The sequence below is a fragment of the Peromyscus leucopus genome, chromosome 7 (assembly GCF_004664715.2).
Source record: "Peromyscus leucopus breed LL Stock chromosome 7, UCI_PerLeu_2.1, whole genome shotgun sequence".
In the NCBI taxonomy this organism is placed as follows: Eukaryota; Metazoa; Chordata; class Mammalia; order Rodentia; family Cricetidae; genus Peromyscus; species Peromyscus leucopus.
The window spans coordinates 114,100,517-114,126,969 of record NC_051069.1 but is presented as its reverse complement, the minus strand read 5'-3'; the positions used below and the strand labels follow the sequence as shown (position 1 = coordinate 114,126,969).

Genomic DNA, 26,453 nt, shown 5'->3' with positions numbered 1-26,453 from the left:
TAGTAGCTCATGAAGACCAAATTCCTCAACATGAAAGCTTTATTCCTCAGCAATTTTCCACACCCCTAGAGAGCCTCTGGCTCCCTTTGCTCTACTCTGTTCTCCCCCATCTACTGCTTTCATAGTCCATTTTGGCTGGCATCCTTTCAGTAACCATGACCACATCCATATACAGACCTCTACTATGCAAAACATGTGACCCAAGTCTTCTCTCAATAGACCCAACTTCAGGCGACCTGGTACTGAGACCACCACCCACCAGCTTGTGACAACATTCTTGACTTAGCAACTACAGGTGCCTGCTTAGGGATAGCAGCCCAGCACTACCCCAGCCCTCAGCCCTCTAAAGAAAACATTTTCTTGCTACCTTCACACATGACAAGGTAAGACAGGCTTAATTCCATAGTGTGTTTTCAGCCCCAGAGAACAGCTGACCAACCTCAAGAGTGCCTGATTTGAGATGGGCCAATGAATCCCTTTCTTGGGCTCTTTTAGACTTAAAACCAGGAATGCTAGGGTTATATCTCCTACTGAATAGGCGGTGACGGGGCGGGGCGGGGGGGGGGGGGGGGCACGACACGGGGGCCCGGGATAAAGCAGCTCTACAAAGAGATCTGAGGAAGAGGCTGCTGATTCGGTGAGGAGTGGCAGTACCAGATGTAGGTTCTGTGATATTGCTCAATCTTTAGAGCCAATCCCTTGTCTGTAGAGAGTTGTGATTCTACCGTGTAGAAACACCAGTCTGGACCACACCTGGGTGATACTGAAAGCAGCTGGTGTTTATTATCTAGAAGACTGGCTGAGACAAGAGGAGTCAAGAAGTCAACACTGCTGAAGTCCAGAATAGTTCTAGTTCAGCTTCCAGCTCTTGGGAGCTCTGTGATCTCAGATGTGAAGAAGCTCATGGGACCTCAGTTTTCTGACCATAACATGGAAATGTGGACAAGGTGTCAATGTGATAAGCAAAGACATCTACAGCTCCTAGGAGGCGGCGAGCCCCCACCCAGGATAGCCGCTTCTGTACTCACCCAAGGCTGTCATGAGCCAGGCTCTGAGCTAAGTGCTCTGTTAACACCTCACAGTCTATAGCAATCAGAAAAGCAGTGCTTCACAAAGGAGCAAGGCACCAAGAACTGAAATTGCCTTTCTAAGGTCACTCAGCCAAGGTGGCATTTCTAACATAAAATCCTCTAAATATCCTTTTATTAACTTCCCCATACCATCTTCTGAAGCACTGGACACAGGCAGGCCCAGGCCTGCTGGATGTACTGTATTTCAAAAAGCAAGCACAGAACTGGTCTACCTGGGGCTTGGGGCTTATCCAGCCTGGAATTTCAGAATTCAGGCTAAGCAAATTCTGTTGGAAACTCTAGTCATCATGTGTGTCCTGACATGAGAGTCTCCACGAATTTGGGGTCATAAATAGTCAAATTAAGATGAAGCTCTTAAATTCTTTGCAGTCCTGTAAGATGCTTAATAAACACTACAAAGCTGAAGAGCTGAAATGCCTGAGGCATACAGACTCTTGCACTTTGGGAATGATTTAAGACCCTTCTCAAAAGTAAGCTGTCCCCAAATGTCAACCCCACTGTTTCCACAGGGTTCAACCTTTCAGATCTGTAACAAGGGTATTAGGGAAGATCCTAACCATGATCCAGAAGCTCAGGGTATCAGAGAGACAAGGTCCCAGAACAGCATCTCTACACTAAGTGCAAAAGAAAGCACCCAACGGCAGCAGAGGTTTACCTGAGCCTGGCCTGAAGTGGGGCCTGGTTAGGTGTCCTGGCCTGCTTCTTCCCTGTGGAGTTTATCTTTATCCCAGCTCTACCTACTGAGCTGACTTGTCTGTACCTTCTACAGAACTGAAAAGATTAGAGGAATATGATCATCAATTATTTTTCTCTCATGAGTTTAAAGTGCTGAAATTTAAAACCCCTTGGTAATAAACCAAGGTAATGATTTTTTTTTTCTTTAAAAATAAAACTTGATTTGAACTCCTAGAGAGGCATTTATGTTTTTTAAAATCTTCGGGGTTTCAGCTCATGATTTTCTGTGGGCAGGAGAGGTCTGTGTCTAGCTTTTCTGGTTTCCGATAGGCTTTTCTGTGACGACAGAGACAAGTCTCCACATCCATTCACAGCAGTTTTTGCACCCCCACCTGAACACTAGGCTGGCTGTTGTGTTCCTCCTATGCCTTGTAACTTCTTTTTCTTTACTGTGGTGCTGGTGATGGAACCCAGGGCTTCATACCTGGTAGGCGGGGGCTCTACCACCAAGCTACACTCCCAGGTCACTTCCTATGCCTCAGTGTTTCTCCTTTCCTTCAACTCCTTGCCATAGTCATTGAAAGCCAAGAACCAGAAGGAAAATCATTCTGTCTACAGGAGAATGGTGTGCTGAGCTGTTGGAAGGATTGCTGTGCTTTCTCTCACATCGGAGTCCTTTTGTTTCTACCCTTGGGAAACCAAAAAAGTAGAAAACAGAGTTGGCAAAGTTAATGAAATTTATGTTGTGAAAAAGGAGGAAGAAAAAGGAAAAAGAAGAGGAAGAAGAGGATTCATCACATCTCCTCTACCAACCCAAGTTTAAAGCAAACATAAGCCATCTTACTCTGTCTGGCCCAGTCATCTTTATTAATGATTATATTCAGATGCCAACTCTTAAGGCAAACAGCAAATATGTGCTGCCTTGTGCAGTCCTCCCAGCCCTAGCCTTGCCCAACAGAAAGAAGTTGCTGCTCTTAGGAAGGTAGAGCCACATGCTAAGATCCTAGTCCCCCACATTCAATAACCATTTCATGAAGAGTAAACACAGAAGTGCTCCACGATTCAATACATATCTAAGGTTTCTATTCCCTTGGCTTCATAGACCAGCAGGCCAAACCATATAAAACTCACCAAGTAAACCATGGTTCAGTTGATTCAGGCAGTGAAGGAAACAGTTTGATTCTGAGTGACCTTAAAAAATGCCTGTCACTAAACTGTCTGAGGACAATAAAGGTTATACTTTGGGCCCTGTTACAACCCATTTATAGACACAAGAGATGGAGCCCCACAGGGCTGGGGAAAACAAATGAAGCCAGTAAGCTGAGCATGGTGCAGCAGCAGCTTAAGCATAGCAGAAGCAAACGGCATATTTGAAGCAGACACCTACAACGAGAGCACTGTTCCTACACTTTGGATGTAGCTGGCACTTCTCCTAAGAAAACACTAACTCTCAAGAGAGTTACTGCTCCTAACCATCATTAAACAGCTCTGGTCAACTACTGAAATGATGAAGTGTCAAGGCTGAGCCACCTCAAACACCTTGATTCAACTTACTGAATCATAAACCAAACAGGCTATAATTTGTATTAGTTTTTCTCCTCCAATGAAAGGGCAGGAAAACTTGACAAGAGTTGTGGAGCTTCTCAAAAAGCAAATTAGGCTTCTGAGGGTCTCCATGACCAAAGACCTTTTAGGAGTGGCTGGCAAGAAACTCTTTACATTTGGTGAGGACTCCCTGCACCAATGCCACCTCTTCTCTGGCCTGGATATCCAAGAGAGCCTCAGCTTCCAGGAACAGGACTCAGCTGTCTTCCCAGGGTACACAGATCTGGAGCTTTGGGGACCATAAAATGTCTAGACAATAAGACGACTCTTGGGGACTACCTTTCCCCTAACCAAAACTTCAAATTACTTTCATAAAACCCTTTCTTTTAACAAAATGATCCACTTTAAAACAGATTATGACCTATCAGATTAAAAGTTCCTGAAAGATGGATTTCCAAAGCAAATTTATTTCTATCTTATACTGTAGTCAGAAGTTATACTGACCTTAGCAGCTAAAAAGCTTTTGCTTTGTTTGCTAGTGCTTCTAAATATGTGCCAACAGCCAATAGTGGCACATGAGGCACCAGGCATTGTATCTCACCTCATCTCCTAGTCACCTGTGAGGTAAGTTCTAATGCAGGGTCATAATTGCTGTCCGTTGTTCTGAAACCAAGGAAACTCTAAATTCTAGGAGTTTTTTCATAACGTACTTGGCAACAAAAATTAATGAACCTGAACTCATTTGGAGGCAAAGCAGCTGCAGGCTAACAGGAGGATATTTAGAGTTTAGTTATCCCACTTAATGTGAATATCCATATGACTTGCTACACACATAAAAATATGTGTGATTACTGAGTATGGCCCTAGGTCCCCAAAGTTACTTAATAAATACACCTTAATACTTCCCCAAACTTCCCAAATCTTAGGTCTGAAACATCTGGCCCCAAAGATGTAAAATACAGTACTATGGTTTCTAGTATCAACCCATTTCACAGATAAGAAGCTGAGACTCTTAGAGAAAGCAATTTGCCCAAGGCCATGCCGCAGGCAGGGGTAGAGCAGACTCGAAATGCTATGCCAGCATGACTCTTCTCCAGAACCAGTTATTTGACACTCAGGGAAACACTTCAGTGAAAACACCAACCGTAATGGCAGTGACACAGAAGGTCTGGTGCTTACCTTGCCCAGTACAGTGAGACATGGTTTGGGGTCCAATTCTGGCTGTTCGAGCTTCACCACTCCTACCCAGCCATATTCATACAAGTCCTCTTCATCATTGTTATTACACAGGCCCAGTGGGTGCATCTAAGAGACAAAGTGGAAAGAAAATGTCAACAGGCTGGCCACAGACTGGCTTGATTCCCTTCGTGCATTTCTCATTGTATACTAAGCCAAAGCCACCTCAAAACTTTAAACTTTAAGGCAGGGATGGTTTTTCAATCCACAGGGAATTCCATTTCATTACAATGAACTCAGCACTGGGGAGAACACAAAACTACTAGAAATAGATATTATAAGGCCTGGAGAAAGAACTTAACAGTAAAGAGCATTGGCTGTTCCTTCAGAGGACCCAGATTTAACTCCCAACATGCACATGGCGGTTCACAACTGTCTGTGACTCTGGTTCCAAAGGATCTGATGCCCTCTTCTGGCCTCCATAAGCACTAGCCCTGCATGTACTACACAGATACATGCAAACAAAATATTCAGCCCCATAAAAATTAAATATGCATATATGCACACATTCATGTGTGTGCACATTTGTGGATGCATATGAAGGCCAGAGGTTGATGTCAAATGTCTTCTCAATCTCTCTCTCTCTCCACCTTATTTTTTGAGACAGAGTCTTGAGAAGTAAACCTGGAGCTTTTCAATTCGGCTAGAGTGGCTGGCCAGTAAGTCTCGGGGCTCCTCCTGTCTCTGCCTACCCAGTGCTGGGATCACGGGTGTAGATGACCACACTTGGTTTCCACACGGTACTGAGGACTGAATTCCAGTCCTCAGGCTTGCACAGCAAGCACTTTATGGACTGAGTCAAGTCTTCAGCCCCTATAGATATATTTTATGGGTGCTACCTCTCTGCCTTGGAGGTAATGCTTGTCCCAAGATAGAAGCTACCTAACAAGAGGTAAGAAGAGAAAGAACCTCATATAAACGGCAATCTAAATTGCTATAAAATATCATAAATCTAACACTAAGCAATCATAAATGAAACTAACCAGGATAGTATCCCGTTTGGCTTCTAGATCTCAAGGTCACATTAACTTACCTATGAGTGCCGAGAGACACAATCAGGACATTTTGAGAGAACTGGGAATGTGGCAAACTATCAATATAATTAGCAGGCTAGTTAAAGACTACAAATGGTTATTGGGAAACAGATGCCATTCTTGGAGGTCTTTTCAAAATCTACACAACACACACACACACACACACACACACACACACACACACACACAAAACGCCTCCCCCCCCCCAAAAAAAAAAAACCCAACTAGGTAGAGGAGCATCAGCTTATTTTCTCATATAAAAGTCTGGAAACAACAGAAATTCCTAAGGTCTATTCTCACGGTTCTAGCATTGACTTGTATCAGGCTATTCTGTAGTAATTTCTTCCCAGGTTCCTTAAGACACAATAAGTTCTAAAAGAAAGCATATTAAAACTCAGAACTTCTAGGGCTGGAGATCTGGCTCAGTGGTTAGGTTACTTGTTGCTCCTACAAAGGACCAGGGTTTAATTCTCAGCATCCACACTGCAGTACACAATCATCCTTAACATAGTTGCTGGGGATCAACATCCTCTTCTGGCCTCTGTGGACATGCATATGGTTTAAAACATAGATATACATAATATAAAATAGGTCTTCAAAATTAAAAAAAAAAAGACTCAGAAGTTTTAAAGGCAAGAACATTAAGATTCAGGATAATCTTTAGAGTCTCAGGAAGTCCATGAAATTGACCAGATGCACAAGGCACCTCCCTCTCTAAGCTTATGTAAGTCATATAGACTACCAAGGACAAAGAGATCAACCACGCTGCCTAGAAGACGCAGACCTGCCAAGCTTCCTGTAAGAGTCCCAGACTAGCTAAATAGCCTGACAAAGACACTTTAAAAAAAAAAAAAAAGATTTATTTATTATGTATACAGTGTTCTGTCTGCATGTATGCCCGCAGGCCAGAAGAGGACACCAGATCTCATTACAGATGGTTATGAGCCACCATGTGGTTGCTGGGAATTGAACTCAGGACCTTTGGAAAAGCAAGCAGTGATCTTAACCTCTGAGCCATCTCTCCAGCCAGACAAAGACACTTTTGACCAGGCGAGTTGCCTGCAAGTCAAGCACTGTGCTCCAGGGTTCCAGCTTTTGTCAGCCATCATCCATGCTGGGATGGCTTTGGTGATGCAGCTGTCTTTAAGTCATTCCTGCTCCTGTAAGTGGGACCAATAAACTCACTGGTTTGCCAACATGGACCTAAGTGGCATTTGTGCTTTTGGTCTGTCCCTGATTCTCTACCGGGGGTGAGCAGACATTTGTTTAAGACTCTCTAAGGAATAGTGTAACACACCACAGGCTCCAGAACCCAAGAGCAATCTGGAAAGAGAAAATTCTCATAATTTTACAAGTTATAAGCCTAGCTTTTTAATATTTATTTTTTATTTATATGTGTACAAGTGGTTTACTCGCATGTACATCTATCTGTGCACTCGGTATGTGCTTGGTCTCCTCAGGTCAGAAGAGGGAGTTGGATCCCCTGGAACTGGAGTTACAGATGATTGTGAGCTACCATGTGGGTGCTGGGAGTTAAACTCAGGTCCTCTAGAAGAGCATCTAATGATCTTAACTGCTGATCCATCTCTCCAGTCTGATGTACTAAACCCTTCAGTTGAAGAAATATATTTAGGTTAGTATTAAGCACCTTCTAGGACACACCTTTAATCCCAGCACTTGGGAAGCAGAGGAAGGTGGATCTCTGTGAGTTTGAGGTCAGGCTGGTATACCTAGTGAGTTCCAGGACAGCCAGGGCTGCATATATAGGGAGACTCTGTTTGTGGAAAAACAAAACAAAGAACCTTCTAGGTTCCACTATAGAACCCACTATAGATAGGATAATAGCTCCAAAGTCATCCATATCCTAACCTTCAGACATTACCTTACACAGTAAGACACTCTGGCAGATGTGACTAAGCATGATGAGATGAAGATTTCCTGGACTCTCCAGGTAGGCTAGTGTATCAACATCAGTGTTGTTCTAAGCCAGCAGACCTGTAATAACTTGTAGCAGCAAATAGAAAGCTAATGCATATTATTCCTTACTTATTTTACAGGCGAAAACAAAAGTTCAAGGTAAATGACCTTGTTTTCCAAGACAACATAGGCAAGCAAGTACACTCAGCCCAATGGTTCCGCGGTGACTTCCCACTCTACCCACTTGTTCTGGGCCCCTTCCTCTGAGAGCTAACCATCTGAGACAGAAAACACTAAAAGAGACAAATCTTCAGAAAAAAAAAAAAGGTTTCTAGCTTTAAATTGGTTATAGTCTAGGGCAATGTGCTATTTAATATGGGCAGCAAGAGGAGCTAAGCTGCTGAGAGTAGGAGGTGTATGTGAAGCTGCAGGGCCTCAGAACAAACTGAAGGAAGAGTAGAACTAATCATTCCAAACTTGGCAAAGAGGTGCAAAAGACAGAGAGGAAGAATGAGACCAGATTGACCAGTCATATAAAAAGTCATAGTCTACAACAAAACAAAGAAAAGGGCTTAAAAATTAGAACAGAGTTTGGATATCAAGATACTATCAGAGTTTCAAGCAGTAAATGCCACACTGAAGACAAGCAGCACTGAAGCAAATGGGTGACACACTTTCCATGCAGTGATATGCCCGATCTCCAGAGATGGCAATGGGAGGACAGACAGCCTCGAGATTCTTGGACTCCAACTTCTATGCAATAGTGTGAAAGGGATTGCAGAGTCCACGGGGCAAGTGAGAGGTCTGAGGGCGCTAAAGGGGCTGTCAGCAGCTGTCTCTGTAGCTAGTGAGTACCCACCCCTGGGAATTCCAAGACAAAGTCCCTATTTCCTTGTGAGTCCTCATTTCAGTTTTTCCTGTAGGACCAGTGAGGGTTCTGCAGCAAGGCAGACAGTACAACCTTGCCTTTAGGAGGCCCCTGTAGGACCTAGCCCATCCTGAAATGTCCTATGTATTAAATCAAAGTAGCCTAAAATGCCAAGCCCTCCTACAGCAGAAGAGGATGAACAAGGATCACTAAGTTGTACCAACAATTCAGTCACCTATGACTTTCAGGAAAAGGTGAGACTTAGCTAAACCCAGCCCAGCTTCAGCTTCCCAAAGTCTCCGGTCAAGTCACTGCAATAGCAAGCACATTTGTGACACTGTTTTACTGTATTCCATGGAACTTCTACTCATGTGGGCTGGAGGTTTCCAGACAACCACATTGTTACTTTAAACACCTATGGGGTTTGGTCAGTGATAGAGAACAGCTTTGAAAGAGCAGGGGAATGCATACCTAAGAGCTGGGTCTTGTCAAAACTTCACTAAAGAGAACCCAACAGATACGGAAAAACACACATGAGTCCATTAATATAAAATGTTAATAATAATCATAATAAGGCAAATAAAGAGACTGAAAGCGGATTAATGGTTATCCAGGGCTTGGAAGTGATAAGAAGAGGCTGCTTCATGGGTATAATTTCTTCTTGAGGGTGACAGAAATGTTCTGGAGCCTCATAGTGGTAACAGTTGTACAATACAGCATACTAATCCCCACCACCACCACTTAAGCCAGCATCTCTCTATGTAGCCCTAGCTGTCCTGGAACCCACAGAGATCTGCCTGCCTCTGCTGTGATTAAAGTCATGCACCACCATGCCTGGAACTAAATGCTTTAAAATGGTAGGGTTTTTGTTTTGTTGTTACTGTTGTATGTTTGTTTTGGTTTTTCAAGACAGGGTTTTTCTGTGTAGCCCTGGCTGTCCTGGAACTCACTCTGTAGACCAGGCTGGCCTCAAACTCACAGAGATTCACCTGCCTCTGCCTCCCAAGTGCGATTAAAGACGTGTGCCACTACATCTGACCAAAAATGGTAGGTTTTAACCAAGCAATTGTTTACTCAAAAAGGACTTGTTGGCCTACTTCTGTCCTTGGTAAATGTGGGTATCTAGTGTAGGGTAATGTGGTTTGAATCCTGCCAGAACATAAGCCAAGTATAAAGGACCTTCAGCAATTGTGTCCTGGCCCCAAAAGATGAACAACAGGGGTAAATAATACTGAGAAACACTTCACAGGATCTCAGGATCAATATTTGTAAACTGAAACTCCACAGAGGCTATGGTTTTTCTCTCTCTCTTCCTCTTTGTGTGTGTGAGCGTATGTGCATGAACACCCTGGGGATCGATCCAGGGCCTCAAGCATACTAGCCAAGTGCACCAAAACAAACTTACTTATTTATTTAATTATTCATTCACTTGTTTGCTTAGTTAGTTTGCTTGTTTATTAATTGTAAGTCTGGAACAGTCTGTTAATTTTCCCAAGCTGGTCTTGAACTTGTTATCCTCCTGTCTCATCTTCTAAATAGCTGAGATTGCAGGAATATGCCATCATATCCAGCTATTAAAAAGGAGGGTGAGGTGGATTTAATTATTGCTAAATCCATCATTTCCTACTTTGTTCCTACAATTGCTTTGTGTTTAATTAATATAACCATGTTGTTCCATGGAACACATTTTGAGAACACACTGGAAGGGAGAACATATACACACTGAGAGACTAAATCTGATACAAGACAAAGTTAAATAGTCTCAAATACTGAAGAACCAACCATGACTCAAGAGTAAAAGGTAGAGAGTGGGGACGGACACACACGGACGGACACACACACACACACACACACACACACACACACACACACACAGGAGGACAGCAAATAGGAGGGAGGGAGAGGAGGGGATAATAAGAATGGGAACCAGGAGCAGCAGAAGCCACTATGAAAATGGGAACCTAACATTAAGCAAGGTGTGTCAAGAGCATGTATGCAGAAATGTGAACTATGTAAGGTTCTGCCAGGCCAGCACTCTGGAAAAAACTTCCTCTAAGCTGGATCTCCCCTCCTTTCACTCTTCTAAGACTCCTTATTGGACGGAGTTTCTTGATGACACTGGGGCAACTGTTGGCAGCTTAATACACCAGCCCTGTCAAGGCTGTTGACTATTAAATAGTATCAAAACCTTCAAAAGCAAAACAAACTTTTCTGAAGCACTGTCAGTTGCCACCGGCTGTTTACTTTTTTTTGGAGAGTGAAGATATCATAAAAAATTATCACTGGATTGAAAACCCACCTCACAGCCAGTCATGGTGGAGCAACAGAGGCAGTCATATCTCTCTGTGAATTCAAAGTCAGCCTGATCTACAGTGAGACCCTGCTTCTAAAAAAACAGAAGGGGGTGAGGGATGACGTCACCATCCTTGCCACTTTTCCAACTCCATCTCAGTTCCCTACTTTTACTCACTTCCCCAGTAGTTAACCCTGAAAATTCAATCTTAGCTACTACAGTTAACCAATATAACCATTCATTTTACTCATCTCTCAAAGATATATTATAGAATTGAGGCTGCAGTCAGTTTGCCTCTGACAACAGTATTAGCTTCCAGAAATGCCTGTTGCCCCACACCGCCAGCCATTTGCATCATAGGGTTCTATTTAACCCAAGGGATCCAAGTTACAAAGTCGGGAAAATGTTTCTTAAGTAGAAATAGTCATATGATGAAAATGTGCACTAGTAAGCTGACCTGATGCAAATGATGGTGTCCCCCAGGCAAAGGTAGGCATCACATACAAATGAGAATGTTATGTCAGGGGAAAAGTAAGTGGGGGGCTTTTCATTGGATAGTATGTACTAGGTTACATTTCAATTTCATTTCATCCTTACAGCAAACTGTTAGAATATTCAGTGGTAGTGATTAGACTATATAAAGAAACCGTATACTGGAACTGCAAGTCAGCAATGAAGTCAAATTAATGGTACCATGAAAGCTGTGTCAGCCAATGAACAGCTGGATCCCACTCAAAGCCAATGGCAAATGATCTAGTTAAGGATTAAAGAACTATGCATGGGTGCTTTCACAGAGAATGATCAAAGCAGAAAGTAACTATGGGAAAAATGAGTTCTCTCACTTGGAAAATGACCCTTGATATTACTGATGAAGTCAGACATAGAGGATACCACCTCCACTCAGATAATTCTCCTGAAAATATTCTAACTCTGCCCATCCAAGACCCACTGTTCAATGCAAGTATAAGATACTGGGGCTATAATTATATTCTAACTTGTTAAATTAAAAACAAACTCTTGACCTATCTAGCCTCAGGTTATTAGCCACATTAGCAGTGTTATGTATGGATTCTACCTCAGAGTGGACCCTAAACAAACAAAAAACCAAAAACTTTATTTTCAGCCTCATTTTTCAAGACAGTCTCAATCAGACTCATTTCTATTATCTAAGAAATATTAGTCCCTAATTTTAAAAGAGCCAAAACCCCTTCTGGATAGCAATCATCTATACAAAACAAGGACCTTCTACAAAAGAAATTCATATATCCTCCCAAAGGTCCACTAGATATTGTTTCTATAGCATTGTTCTACAGCCACCATGTAAAAGCCACAGCTCCAAACACACATGTTCAGTTAGTGCCATCAGATTGCTTCACACAGGATCAATACATACTTCTGACACTTTATCATTCAAAATTAATATTAGTCTTCTATGGTATATGATTTTCAAACATGATAATTTTGAACTTAATATGGCATGTTAGCATTTAAAATTACAGGCACTTCTGGGCTTTACTTTTTTTTTTTTAACTTTTATTTTTATTTTTTTTGAGACTGGGTTACTCTGTGTAGCCCTGGCAGTCCTGGAACTCATAGAGATCCACCTGCCTCTGGAACTTACTCACTCTTTAGACCAGGCTGTCCTCTAACTCATATTCTCTCTCTCCTCTCCTTCCCTCTCCTCCTCCTCTTCTCCTCCCGCCCCATCCCGTGTGTGTGTGTGTGTGTGTGTGTGTGTGTGTTGCACGTGAATGTGTGGCATATGAATTTGGAGATCAGAGCAAGGTTCCCAGTGTCTTCCTCTATGGTTCTCTTCCTTGCTGTCTTGAGACAGGGTCCCTCACTTAGCCAGAAGCTCCTGTTTCAGTTAGGCTGGTTTGCCAGTGATCTCTTGGGATCTTCCTATCTCTGCCATTCTCCCGCTAATGGTAGAGTTACAGGCATGGGCAGCTGTAGCTGGATTTTTAAAATGCATGCTGGGAATTCAAACTCAGATCCTCATGCTTGCAAAGTACTCTTAAACCACTGGCCATCTGTCCAGGCCCTGAATTTTTCTTAAAATGTTTGGAGAAGTAGAGTTTTAAAAGGCCTAATTACACATAAGAATTCAGAGACATCACACACACACACAAAAATCATATAGGTTCAGAAACCTAGAATGGAACCTGAGAAAGATTCCACTAAAGACAAGGTACTTCCTTCTCCACTAGGAAATGGAAGGACAGCTCCACAGCCTAGAATGGAAAGACAAGCAAGTTTTCTGAGACAGATCCCTGGGAGAACACCAGGCAAATAATAAGCTACAATTAAACACAAGGATAAAACAAAGTGTGGTCTGTGTTTAACTCTGATCCTGTACTATAGGAAAAGTAACTTGGGGATGTCCAATATGGCATGAGTCAAGAAAGGAAAAACACTTGTTCGTCCTTTATGGAGATTGTTACTATCCCCAAGGCCTTAATGGGATACAACAGTTAAATGAAATTCGACGCAAACAAATAGCATAGTAGACGCTCAGTGACTAAGCTCTCTCTACTTTCTCTAGATTTGTCACGTTCACTTTTACTTTATGCTTTTGCCAAGAACACTCTGCCCTTCAAGACCAGCTTCAATGTCACTCTTTCCATCGAGCTTTCTTGAATGTACTCACAGAGCTAAGTTGCTTTGATACCAAACACTTTCATGGTGCTTACCAGTTCCTTGTATTGCCCACACTTCACCCCTCCACCCTCCACTGAATGTGAGCATCTACTTCTAGAAGAACAGTATTACTTTACTCAGAGGTTCCAATCATCTTACTGTTAGCCTTGACCTCAACAGGTGCTCAATAAATGGCTGCTGGCCTCTATCAGGCTGCTTGCTTTGTTTTTAGAAAGCCACTTGGGTTTCTGCTTAGCTAATGGGGGGGACGAAGGAAAATCGGGATTTAACCAAACTATTGCATGACCTTTAAAGGATTAGCTCTACTAAGTGTTGATTACAATTTGTCAAAGAAGACTCAGTGGCACTGGTACTAGCATAGGAAGCCAATACTTCCTACCCAGAGAACACAACCCCACTGCCCTTCACTCACATAGGCTGATAACCATACATCTTAAAAGGTCAGTGGATGGGGAAAGAAAATAGATGACCCCTCCCAAAGAAAGCTCCACATGTCTACAATTTTCCTACTTAGGTCTAATCCACAAAGTTACTGTCAACAACAACAAAAAGTAAGGAACTAAACCCAAGGAGAAGTAGGAATGAGATACAGGTACAAGGATTCCAACAGGAATAAAGGGAACTCTCAAAATGAAGGCCCAGAGCATGATAGCTGTAGGAAAGTCAAAAAAAAAAAAAAAAAATACAAAAAACCTGAACCACTGCCAAATGGGTTTGTTGGTACTGAGGAGTTCTACAGTTCTGAAAAAGAGAATGAAATGTGGAAAGTAATGTAACTAAGGGTAAGATTAACTGATGGCAAGAAGAGAGAATGATAACACAGCTCCTTATTCCAGAGAAAGCCAGAACTTACACCTAAGCCTGCAGGTCCAGCGGAGACTACTGTATCACCATGATAGCCTGATGCAAGCAACAATTATGATATGACTATATTGAAAAATGGAACAACTGGCTTATGTTAGAATATGAAAACAGACCTTCAGATTTCTCATGGCCAAGTGACACTGATTATTCATAGTTTCACTGTTTTGCTAATGGCCAAAGAATCTACAAGAACCCCTAAGCCAAAGATAATGTGATGCCAGGCATAAGTATCTGGAGTGAACTGTTTCCTTGAGATGCTCCACATGCCAAACTCTGAAACCAAGAACAGCTTTTTCACTTGAGTGAGACACACTGGCAGTCTCCCAATGTCTCAAGGTAGAGACCTAAAGCCAGGCTAGCCATGCTTTTGCCCAAGGTTATAATATCTCCCCACTGCACTAAATGCTTACAGTCACTTCAAAAAGACCACTTGCTTGCAAGTGAGTTACTGCTCTAGGAGCCGTGTGCTATGCTAGTAGGACAGCTAACTCACTCTACAAAGTGACCTCAACCAAAAGGGCTTGAGGATTTAAAAGGGAGACTTCCCTCCTTTTGTCCTATCTCCTCTACCTAGGGACCAGGATGTAAGGCGTCACTATGGTACAAAGCCTCACATCACAGTCCAGACCTTTTCTTAAAAATATGGTGGCGGCCGGGCGGTGGTGGCGCACGCCTTTAATCCCAGCACTCGGGAGGCAGAGCCAGGCAGATCTTTGTGAGTTCGAGGCCAGCCTGGGCTACCAAGTGAGTTCCAGGAAAGGCGCAAAGCTACACAGAGAAACCCTGTCTCAAAAAACCAAAAAAAAAAAAAAAAAAAAAAAAAGAAAAGAAAAAAAAATATGGTGGCTAAAATCAAGGTTTATAATTTATGTGAAGGGAAAGGATGACAGCCCACACACTCTTCACTTGAGTCGTAAGGTCTTGTTTCCCCTTTTCTATGTATAAAAAAAATACACAATTCCCTTTTGAACTTTTTTAAAAAGCTGTGCACACACACACAGGCATGTCTTCTGGGGTGTCAAACTCAGGTCCTCATTGCTTGCTCACCAAACGCTTTACCCACTGAGCTATCTAGAATGTTAGAAAGCTGTCCTGAAATAGATGCCTCTCTAGCTCCACGAATGGTCTAAACCACTTTTTCTGGAATCTAGAATCCAGAAGAACCCGAATCCAGTAATCCAGTTTCTTTTCTTCCTGTTGTCATAGTTATTGGGGCAACTGTAATAAGGATGGGAACTGACCCAGACACAGAAAAGGAGCTGGTGGTTCTGGCTGTGTGGTGGTACTTCCAAATGGGAATGGTCTGAAGATTAAACCAACACTTCTCTACTCAAGACACAAGTTTTCTGAATGCTCAACTGGAATCCCTGCCAATGAACGTCACTTTTTAGAGAAAAGCCAATAATGCCTTTATTCTATATGGCTCCTCTGTACTAAAAGAAGATAATGAAAATAACACCATAGGAAAAAAATTCACATTAAAAAAATTAAAGAAAGTTAATATGTACAACCCGTACTACTTCTTCTAAGTCACAGTCTAAGTGGGGATGTAGCTCAGTGTTAGACTGCTTACCAAATGAAATGGAAGACACTGGGGTTTGATCCTTAACAATGAAAATAGAACAGAGTGAAGTAGAAATCACATCTGTTTCTGGTTAAAAAAAAATGAAGCTAAAATTCTGAAAGTTAATGGGTTAGGGAATAAGGATAATAGCTTTAAAAAAGAGAGATAATAATATTCATTTATGCCAATTATGCTAAGCATTCTCAGTGGATGAACACTAAGTGAGAAAAGGCATTTAAGTCTTGAGCCCTCTCTACTGCCATGGTGTCTGATCAGTTGTTTGAAAAAGATTCTAAAATGCACGTACACCTGCTGACATAAGAGGCAACTTAAAAAACCAAAGCATAATACAGCTTAACAGCAGCATGGCAGAACCAGGTGGTAACGTGTTGTTAAAGAGATGTACTCCTCTCTGACAACAAATACAATGGCCTTCCATGGGTCACCCCAGAGGGGCTGAGCGACCCAAGAAAGTACTCCATGTAAGCTAGAGAGCCAGACACACTTACAGACACTCTTACCTCTGCATGTGCAGGCTGCCTGCAGGCACTCAGCAAGAAAAACCCCAGGGTACTAACAGCTCACAGGGAAACCAACAATAATATGAATTTAATCAGTGATGACAGTGCTCAGCTCCAGTTATTCCAACACTTTAGCTGGTTCAAGAGGATCTTCCAACTGTAGAAGCACCAAGGGCATGTGGCCCAGGCCTAGCTCACATCCAGGGCCATAGTAATCATTTAATTTCCTTTCTCTAACAAAACAGAGACAAAATTACTCAAAACAACAACAAAACCAAAAAGGCCTCCACTTCTTCCTGCTGTATGCCTTCTGGTTGCTGTCAAAATGGACACGTTTATAGGACTAAGGAAAGCGATGTGGTCCTGGGTGGATACAAGCTGTCACTGTAAAGAACAATGATGACACCTCACACCACTTCTTCAGCCATGCTTGAGACTTGAAACTGACTACTATCCATGCAAAGTGACATCACTGCAGGTTAACAAAAAGTCACCAAGAGGTCAAAAATCAAGTCTTTCACAATGTATATAATAGTCACTCTGTGCCCTATTCTGTGGATATCCTTGGATAAAACTCTCACCAACAAGGATGTTTTCAAAGACAGCTCTCAAAGGCAAGGTCAAATGGGAGGCCATGGTCAAATTTGAGGATACAAAATAGACAAGAACAAGTAGTTCTTCCAGAAGCTTGTTTTAGGAGTTTTTGTTTGCTTGTTTCCAGAATTAAAAATTGGGGGATTCTACCACAAGCCTAAAAATGTATATCCTCCTGCAATCACAATAAAATGCAAGTCAAGCTTCTTTTTAAAAGGCGGGCATGAAGCTCAGCACTTGAGAGTCTAAGGCAGGAGGATTGCTACACATCTTAAGTCACCTTGGGCTAATACAGAGAGCTCCCACCAGCCTAGACTATGAGACCTTGTATGCAACAGTAGATGGGAGGGGAGGGAGAGGAGAGAATAGTAGGTTTTGTATAAAGATTAGAGACTCTTGCTATTTGGGGCTTCTTTACAGGTACAGTTGTAATATGCCCAGTTTTCTGTCATCTTGAGTTGTTTTCTGAATAGAGAGGAAGGAAGCCCTTGGGTGGCAGGCAGGTCCACTGTGTCTAAATCAGAATTTTAAGTTTTTTTTTTTAATTTTCGTAAAGCCTCTTTAATAAAAAACACTCCAGAAACTAAAATAAGAATAATCATCGAATACTCAACAGCTAAGTATGAGAAGGGTATTCATTCTAAATGGCAATGAGAGCCAGTACTTAGCATTTGGACAAGAATCTACCCAGAAACCCTCACTGTGCTGTGAGCAGGCTATGGGACAGGCATAGGCCACATGGCCTGGGGCAGGTCCCAGCTCTGTTGCTTTCAATGGCCACATGGCCTGGGGCAGGTCCTGGTTCTCTGGAGCTCACCAGGACTGGCCCTGAACTCACAGGGGTCTCTGTCTCCCAAGTGCTAGGACTAAGGGTATGTGCAAACATACCTGGCTAAAATAAGAAACTTTTGAGTTATAAAAGATACTATCAAGAAAGTGAAAAGACAACCCACAGTGTGTAACTGTGTGTGTATAAATCTATCCCCGCCGGGCGGTGGTGGCGCACGCCTTTAATCCCAGCACTCGGGAGGCAGGGCCAGGAGGATCTCTGTGAGTTCGAGGCCAGCCTGGGCTACCAAGTGAGCTCCAGGAAAGGCGCAAAGCTACACAGAGAAACCCTGTCTCGGAAAACCAAAAATCTATCCCCAATGTGGGACACCAAACCAAGTCCTGTGTATGCTAGTTAAGTGTGCTATCTCTGTGCTCTGCCTACAACCTCTGTGCATTGTGCATAGTGTGCATTTAGCAAGACATCCATACCTAAAATACTGAAAGAGTTTTTATAGCTCAATAATAAAAAGACAAATTATCTAATTAATTATAGGAAAAAGCTCTGAATATACCCACAAAAGATATATAAATGCTTATCAATAAGCAAATAAAAAGATGCTCACCATTATCCTGAAAGAAGACAAGTCAAAAACCACAATCAAATACCATTTCATACCAGTTATGGTGGGTATCATTTAAAAAAAAAATCAAGCCCCCACATAGAGGCTCAAATCCAGAGAAGCCAACGACCTCTTCAAGCACCAGGCATGCACATGGGGCACAGACTAAACACCCATGTACTTAATAAAAGAAGAACACGCCTCTAAAAAAGAAAGGGAGGGAGGAAGGGAGGAAGGAAGGAAGGGAGGAAGGGAGGGAGGGAGGGAGGGAGGGAGGAAGAGAGGAAGGGAGGAAGGGAGGAAGAAAAATAGAAAGAAAAGAAACCCAAAGCACTGCTTAGAATACAGCAAACTTAGAACCTTTATACAGTGCTGGTAAAAAAAGAAGAGATGGCACAGTAGTTGACAGCATTTACTGCTCTTGCAGAGGACCTGGGTTCCAGTTCCCACATGGCAGCTCACAACCATCTCTAACTCTAGTTACAGCCCTCTTCTGGCCTCTGGGGAGCACCATGCATATACATGGTGCACAAACAAACATGTAGCCAAGCACTCATATACACACAATTAAAAATTTCATATGAAGAGTTTTTACCATTTTGCCAAATTAAAGTAGAATTACCATGTGACTCAGAAACTCCTATGTATATACTCAAGAGATATACATGCCTCCCCACCTTTTTTTGAGAAAGAGTCTCTCTATATAGCCCTGGCTGTCCATGTCTACTCACTATGAATTACCATGTGACTCAGAAACTCCTATGTATATACTCAAGAGATATACATGCCTCCCCACCTTTTTTTGAGAAAGAGTCTCTCTATATAGCCCTGGCTGTCCATGTCTACTCATTATGAATTACCATGTGACTCAGAAACTCCTATGTATATACTCAAGAGATATACAGGCCTCCCCACCTTTTTTTGAGAAAGAGTCTCTCTATATAGCCCTGGCTGTCCTGTCTACTCACTATGTAGACCTAGCTGTTCTCTGCCTCCCAAGTGCTGGGACTAAAGTGTGAGACACCACGCCTATCTACACACAAAATCTTATATGTGAATGTTTTGAAGATTATTCATAAAAGCCTTGAGGTATATATATATCTCATAAGTCTACTAACTGATGAACAATTAAACAAAATGTAGTATATACACAATGGGATTACTGTTCAGTCTTAGAAAGGGACAAAAACCAGTAGGGACATGCTCCAACCTCATAAACCTCAATATCATGCTGCGTGAAAGAAGCCAGGCACAAGAACCTGTACACAGCAGTCCAGAATAAGGAACTCCACAGGCATAAAATTGGTGTTTGTTTAGGACTCGATTTTTTTATTTATTATTTATTTGTTTGTTTGTTTTTAAAGACAAGTTTCTCTGCATAGCCCTGGCTGTCCTGGAACTCACTCTGTAGACCAGGCTGGCTTTGAACTTACAGAGATCGGCCTGCCTCTGCCTCCTAAGTGCTGAGATTAAAGGCGTGCATCATCACCACCAGGCTTTTTTTTATTTTTTGAGACAGGGTCTCACTGTGTAGCATTGGCTGTCCTGGAACTCACCATCTAGACCAGGCTGGCCTTGAACACTGAGCTCCTTTCCCTCTGCCTTTCAAGTACTGGGATTAAAGACCCGCATCACCACGTCTGGCTTGGGGTTTCTTTTTAAGATGATTAAAATGTTGCAAATTATCATCATCATTAAAATTTTCTAATTATTATCAGTGTCAAGGTGTGTGTGTGTGTGTGCGCCCGCGCGCGTGTGCTCGTGTTGTTATAGAACTCTGTTCTCCAGGTATGGCATGGCATGGATAAGCATTGATGTAGTCTTGAAATCAGATCTGTTTTGGAATATTTGTTTATACTGTGAAGATGTTTCTTTGCCAAGGAGCATTCTGATTGGTTTAATAAAGAGCTGAATGGTCAATACCTAGGCAGGAAGAGGTTAGGCAGGACTTCTGGAGACAGAGAGGGCTCTGGGAAGAAGAAAAGCGGAGTTGCCAGACAGGAGACAGGAGGTACAAGATGGAAGAGAGGTATACCACGTGGCAGAACACAGATGAAAAAATACTGGTTAATTTAAGTTATAAGAGCTAGTTGAGACAAGTCTAAGCTAAAGGCCAAGCTTTCGTAACTAAAATAAGTCTCTTGGTCATTTGCATGTTGAAGGTCCAAAGATACTCCGACAAGAAAACTTGGTACATCAGATTAGTTGTGACTACCAGTACAAAACCCTACAAGATCTAGCCTATTAACATTTCCTCCTAGAAGATAGGAGAGAGCTCTTAAGATGCAGGCTTCTCCCCCCTGCGGGCCCCCCCCCCCCCCCCCCCCCGTGAAGATAGATAAGCAGTTAACAATTTCTAGGACAGAGTCTTATTCAGTCATGTAGCATCCCCTAGGTTGATTATGCCCCAATTAAAGCAGCCCCAATTAAATTCATTGTTCTACCAAGGTAAGACTTAGGTGGGATTGTTTCTTTGGCTTGTGGGTGGTGCCCTATCTGGGGTTAACAGATACCTGTTCATAACTCTCCAAGAAAAGTCACAAGTGCTCAGGATCAAAACTAAAGCCACACAAGAGTGGCAGGTCCAATGAAAAGAACATAGCTGAAGTCCAATGTATTACTTTATCTCCCCTCAGTTCAGCTTCTTCATCTGAAGAACAGGAATGGTCCTAACCCATTATGCAGGGGGACAGCACAAACCAACAGATGGAGAGTGGTAGAGTGTATTGCACAAGAGGGAATGGGTCCTGGAATGAGGCCCAGAAGTATCATGATAAGAATGAAAATGGTAGGGCTGGAGAGATGGCTCAGAGGTTAAGAGCACTGACTGCTCTTCCAAAGGTCCTGAGTTCAATTCCCAGCAACCACACGATGGCTCACAACCATCTGTAATGAGATCTCGTGCCCTTTTCTGGTGTGCAGACATACATACAGACAGAACACTGTATACATAATAAATAAACCTTTAAAATAAAGAATGAAAATGGCACAATTTCATGTGCAGGAGGCAATCAAAGGAGAGTTTGGTGGGACAGGGTGGTCTTCCCCAAAGCCCCAACAAGAGCCCCAATAGAAAGAATATAGAAAAGCAGGACACCAGCTATGAATCCAAAGTGAGCAAGAGCTCCCATAGAGGGAGTGGTTCCTTGCACTCATAGACTACAGATTCACTCACTGTCTCTGTAATTGCCCGGGTAAGTTTCCAAACCCAAGGAGAAAGCCAAGAGTACTCCAGGAAGGGACACTTGATGAAATCACCTGATTAAAATATTCTTGAGTAGTCTGTTAACAGGGGTTAAAGGGAGGGGAGGAAACCATAGGCTCAGGTTTTGAAAGCAGTAAATTATATGCTGGCTTAGCCACCCTGTATGACCTTGGGCAAGTCAAGTAAGGACCTATTCACTGATCCTGAGAACAATGGGAATGTCTGTCACCTCCTTATCTTGTGTGGGTTTGATGAGATGTCTGCGCTGTGTACTGTGGGATCCTGGAGACAGCCATCATCTATCAGGAACTATCAGCACAAGATGATTTCCTGCCCATCTTCACTTCATGTTACCAATACTGGGTTGATTCTGCTTATAGAAGGTCTAATCCCAATGAAGAGTAAACTGGTGAGATAATTGGTAAGGCTGGGTCTATCCTGCTTGGTCTTATTAAATCCACTTTCTAAACCTTCACTTGTTAGCAATGGGATACCCTGAGATTTTTAGCACAGTGTTTAGTATTTAATACTAGTAATGATTAAAAAGTAATTGTGGGCAGTGAGATGGCTCAGGGGTAAAAGTACTTGCTGTACAAGCCTGGTGACCTGAGTTTGAGCCCCAGAATACACGTAAAGGTGGAAGGAGAAAACCAAACCACAGAGTTGTCCTCTGACTTTCACATGCATGCCATGGCACAGGTACCCCCAAACAGAGTATTAATTTTTTTTAAACAGAAAGCAGGCATGGTAGTGCATGCCTTTAATCCCAGCACTTGGGAGGCAGAGGCAGGCAGATCTCTGTGAGTTCAAGGCCAGTTTGGCTACAGAGAGAGTTCAAGGGCAGCCAGGGATATGCAGAGAAACCTTGTCTCAACAAACAACAAACAAACAAACAAAAAAGTTTTTTTCAAGAAATAACGGCCCTCTAAACTTTTTGTTGTAAGATCCTTTGCTTTGTGTTACCCTTCACAGGCAGTAAAGAGCTGGCTGCTGGATTGCCAGACATGACAGACAACTAAACTCATCAAGTCTTCAACCAGTCAGTTCTTAGGTATTAGAACAATGATAGTGTCTAATTTCAAGGCAACCAGATAAAGAGCTGTTTCTAAATTCACACACCAGAAGTCTGTATTTATTGTGTTTCTAAAGTAAAAGCAAGACCATGTTGTATAAATATGTGTTTAAAAAAAAAACAAACAACAATAATAACGGATGCTGTTCTCTATCCAATTGTGTGAACTTGACATTTATCCCTAAAATCTTCAGAGTTTTGATATTTATTAGAAGAGAAGTTAGGAGACCCAAGTGCCTCAGGCAAAAGATGCAGAGGTTTGATAGTGGGCCTGTGGACCAGGGAACTGCTCAGTCACAACTTCTTGACACATACCCATGGAAAAGGGGCTGGAGGCCATGAGGTGCACCCTTAAGGTCACCTCCTACTCAGCCCCTTTCTCCTAGTAAGATAGGGATCTTATCTCCTGTGGGTTCTGTCTGCTTTGACCCACTCCAAACCGAGTTGCAGAAGGAGAAACCCTCTTGGAAGCAATCTTGAATGGACTCTTCAGCAGTAGAGCACCCTGTACCATCCATTACAGTCACGTGACCCTTCTATTTCTATGCCACACTTTATCAATATGAAGGACAAAGAGAGATGACATCAGTGGCTACCCATCCTTCAGCTATCTATGCAAATAAGCAGTTTGAATCAAAAAGTGGCACGTTGTGCCTTTATCAGCCAAATCAGTAAGGCCCTGCTCCTGTGTCTTTACAAGAGGATGTACCCAACACTCACCTTGATTGCATCAATCTTTAAGGTGACGAGAACAGGACTGCTTCCCAGGACCTGTCACAATGGAGTAGACAGGACAGGACCCAGGACAGTGAACAAATTTAGACATTCCTGGGTCAGCCCCCTCTGGCAGCCAGAGTGCTGGAACTATAAGGCCGCTGTTAAGATTAGAGAAAACAAAACAAAAAAACCCTACAACTTGTCCAGTGCAGTGTCTGACACAACCACTAAGACACCAGAGATAATAGCAGCTGCTGGCATTTGCTGTATACTTGCCAGGTCATAGGCACTATTCCACTACCATCCAGGCACTGACTCTTCTGATCCTCACAATCACTTCTGGAGTACACACTACGGTCTTATAAATGAGGAAAACAAGACAAGTTCAGTGATCTGCTGGAGGTCACATACAAGGATGCTACAAGTCTGGCATTAAAACTCAGGCAGTCTATGAGCCTGGGCTCTTAACCAACTGCCACAGTAGACATTAAAGTATTATCATTTATTCACTGCTGCTGAAAAGAGTAACATTTTATCCAGTCTAATCTAAGCACAGTTCCTGACTCCACATCTTAGTTATTAGGTTGAGCTTGAGGAAAAGGCAACAATATGAAACAAAGACAAGATCTAAGTGATAAAGGACTGGAGCATTGATGGGTAATCCAGCTCCCAGTGGGTGCATATGTACCTGGTTTATAGGTAAGGACAAAGTGACTCCAAGAACCCCCTGTGTCTCCATAGGTCAAAGACCCAAATTCAAGAACATGCAAGTGCCCATAATATTTTCAGCCAAATGCTTTCCCTATTAAGTGAGATGCAGAAATGGAAATACTAAATTACCAAATGAGAATACTACTTTGTAGAAAGAAAAAAGGAATACTATTTCTTAAGCTAGTTTGTGAATTCACAAGTATATATTAGAATCCCTGATTTCTAAAAAGTTGTTTCACATTTACACACACACACACACACACACACACACACACACACACACACCAGAGAACAACCCTCAGAGTTGGTTACTTCTTTCACCTTGTGGGTTTCAGGAATCAAACTAGGGTTGTCACACTTGGCAGCAAATACTTTTACCCACTGAGCCATCTTACTAGCCTCAATACCTGATTTATTAAAAAGATATAAACTGGCTAGGCAGTGGTTGCACACACCTTTAATCCCAGCACTCAGGAGGCAGAGGCAGGCGGATCTCTGTGAGTTCAAGGCCAGCCTGGTCTACAGAGTGAATTCCAGGACAGCCAGGGCTATACAGAGAAATTCTTGTCTCAAAAAACCAAAACAGACAAACAAAAAACAAGCATAAACTGGGCTAAAGGTGTAGCTGAATGTTAGCACACCTAACTAACATACAAGAGGCCTTAGGTTTAAACTTAATATTAAAAAAAAAGGTGGGGGGTAGGGATTTAGCTCAGTGGTAGAACGCTTGCCTAAAGGCCCTGGGTTAAGTCCTCAGCTCCGGGGGAGGGAGGGGGAGAAGCAAGCATCAACTTGACAACTGTATTACATACTAAATCTACCCATGGCACCTTCATCATAAGCACAGTCTACCACTTCACCTAAGTGATTTTCCTAACAGATGTCCTGTTTCTGATACTTTCCCCAAAGATGACTTCAATCCCTTAATTCTGACTTCTGACAAAGTGCCAGGCCTAGCTCAATGGAAAGAAAAGATGTATGACAAAAATTAAATGTTTGAAAGTTAGTAGGGTAATATGTAAAAGAAGTAAATGGGTACTTAAAGAAAAAAAGCAATACCTAAGAAAAAGTAATACATAGGGACAAATATTTATGGCATTAACATGACCTAACAACAGCAATACAAGAAACAAGTGCCCCCCCACCCCCTAGGAAGTGAACGAAGTAAGGACTAACTATACCAGGCATTGGTTCTGCAGGATAACCAACCCATCTAGTTCCTTCATTAGGACAGCACTGACCAGTCAGAAGTCAGGAAATGACACACAGCCTCTACCTGAAAGATCACTGGCTACAACAAGAGCCCCAGCTAGAGATCTTTAATTCACAGCCAAGCTTAGAACACCAACTCCTGAGCACTGTGACTGTCTGTTTGGCTGGTGTATACATTCCATCCGAGGAAAGTTTCACAGAGCAGCCTCTGACAACCTTGGCATAACCTCTGTAGAACACAGGCACGCAAGCACAGTCCTCTCTCATAAAACATCTTGTGGCTATCTAAGAGCAAACCTTCCCAGTGGAGTAGAAGTATTAAGTACCCTACTGCCTACTGCAGTATTTAAGGTTAAGGTTTGCAGACTAAGGAAAGGAAGTACCTTCAAACTTGTTCTTGTATTTGTCTTCTCTCTTCAGAGATTTTTGTTTTAATCCTGCATTGAACTATTCTGCTGCAATGTGTATAGGAGTAGATCTACAGATGTGTTCCAATTTGTCCTGTTAAGCCAAACACTGTATTTTGTTCTAAAAGTTTGTGTCTTATTCTACTTCTACAAAGTTTTCACAGCTCTAAATCAGGGGTTCTCAACCTATGGATCATGATTCCTGGGGAGGGAGTGTCAAAATGACCCTTTCACAGGAATTGCCTAGGACCATCAGAAAACATGTAACAGTAGCAAAATTACAGTTATGAAGTAGCAACAAAAAATAATTCTTGTTTTAGTTGGGCGGTGGTGGCACACGCATTTAATCCCAGCACTCAGGAGGCAGAGGCAGGCAGATCTCAGAGTTCAAGGCCAGCCTGGTATGTAGAGTGAATTCCATGACAGCCAGGGCTATACAGAAAAACCTTGCCTCAAAAAACCATAGACAGACAGACAGCTACATGGATGGAGAGAGGGAGAGAGGGAGAGAGGGAGAGAGAGGGAGAGAGAGGGAGAGGGAGGGAGAGAGGGAGGGAGGGAGAGAGAGAGAGAGAGAGAGAAGAGAGAGAGAGAGAGAGAGAAAATACTTATTTCCTATTAATCCCTCTGTGCCCTGGAATACAAATCAGAACTGGGTTAGAAGATTGGAGCTGCCCTCTGGGTTACTCAACTACTCTGTTAAACTATACTGCTAACTCCTCTATGCATTCTAGCAAATTCCTCAGCACAGCTTTCACTTCACTAACCCTGCCTTCCTGTTCTGCTTTGAGTTTTATTTATGAAGATTTAATTTTTGAGTTAAGTGTGTTGGTAGAGGCCTATAATCCCAGTACTCAATGGCTAAGAGAGAAAGA

General features: G+C 42.5%; 1 protein-coding gene across 1 annotated transcript in view; it reads right to left on the bottom strand.

Annotated features, from left to right (window-relative positions):
• Znrf3 (zinc and ring finger 3) overlaps nucleotides 1-26,453 on the bottom strand; it is a 168,164-nt gene that overhangs the window by 69,315 nt on the left and 72,396 nt on the right. Inside the window, 1 exon segment of the mRNA XM_037208099.1 lies at nucleotides 4,491-4,616. Coding sequence (XP_037063994.1) covers nucleotides 4,491-4,616 — 126 coding nt within the window.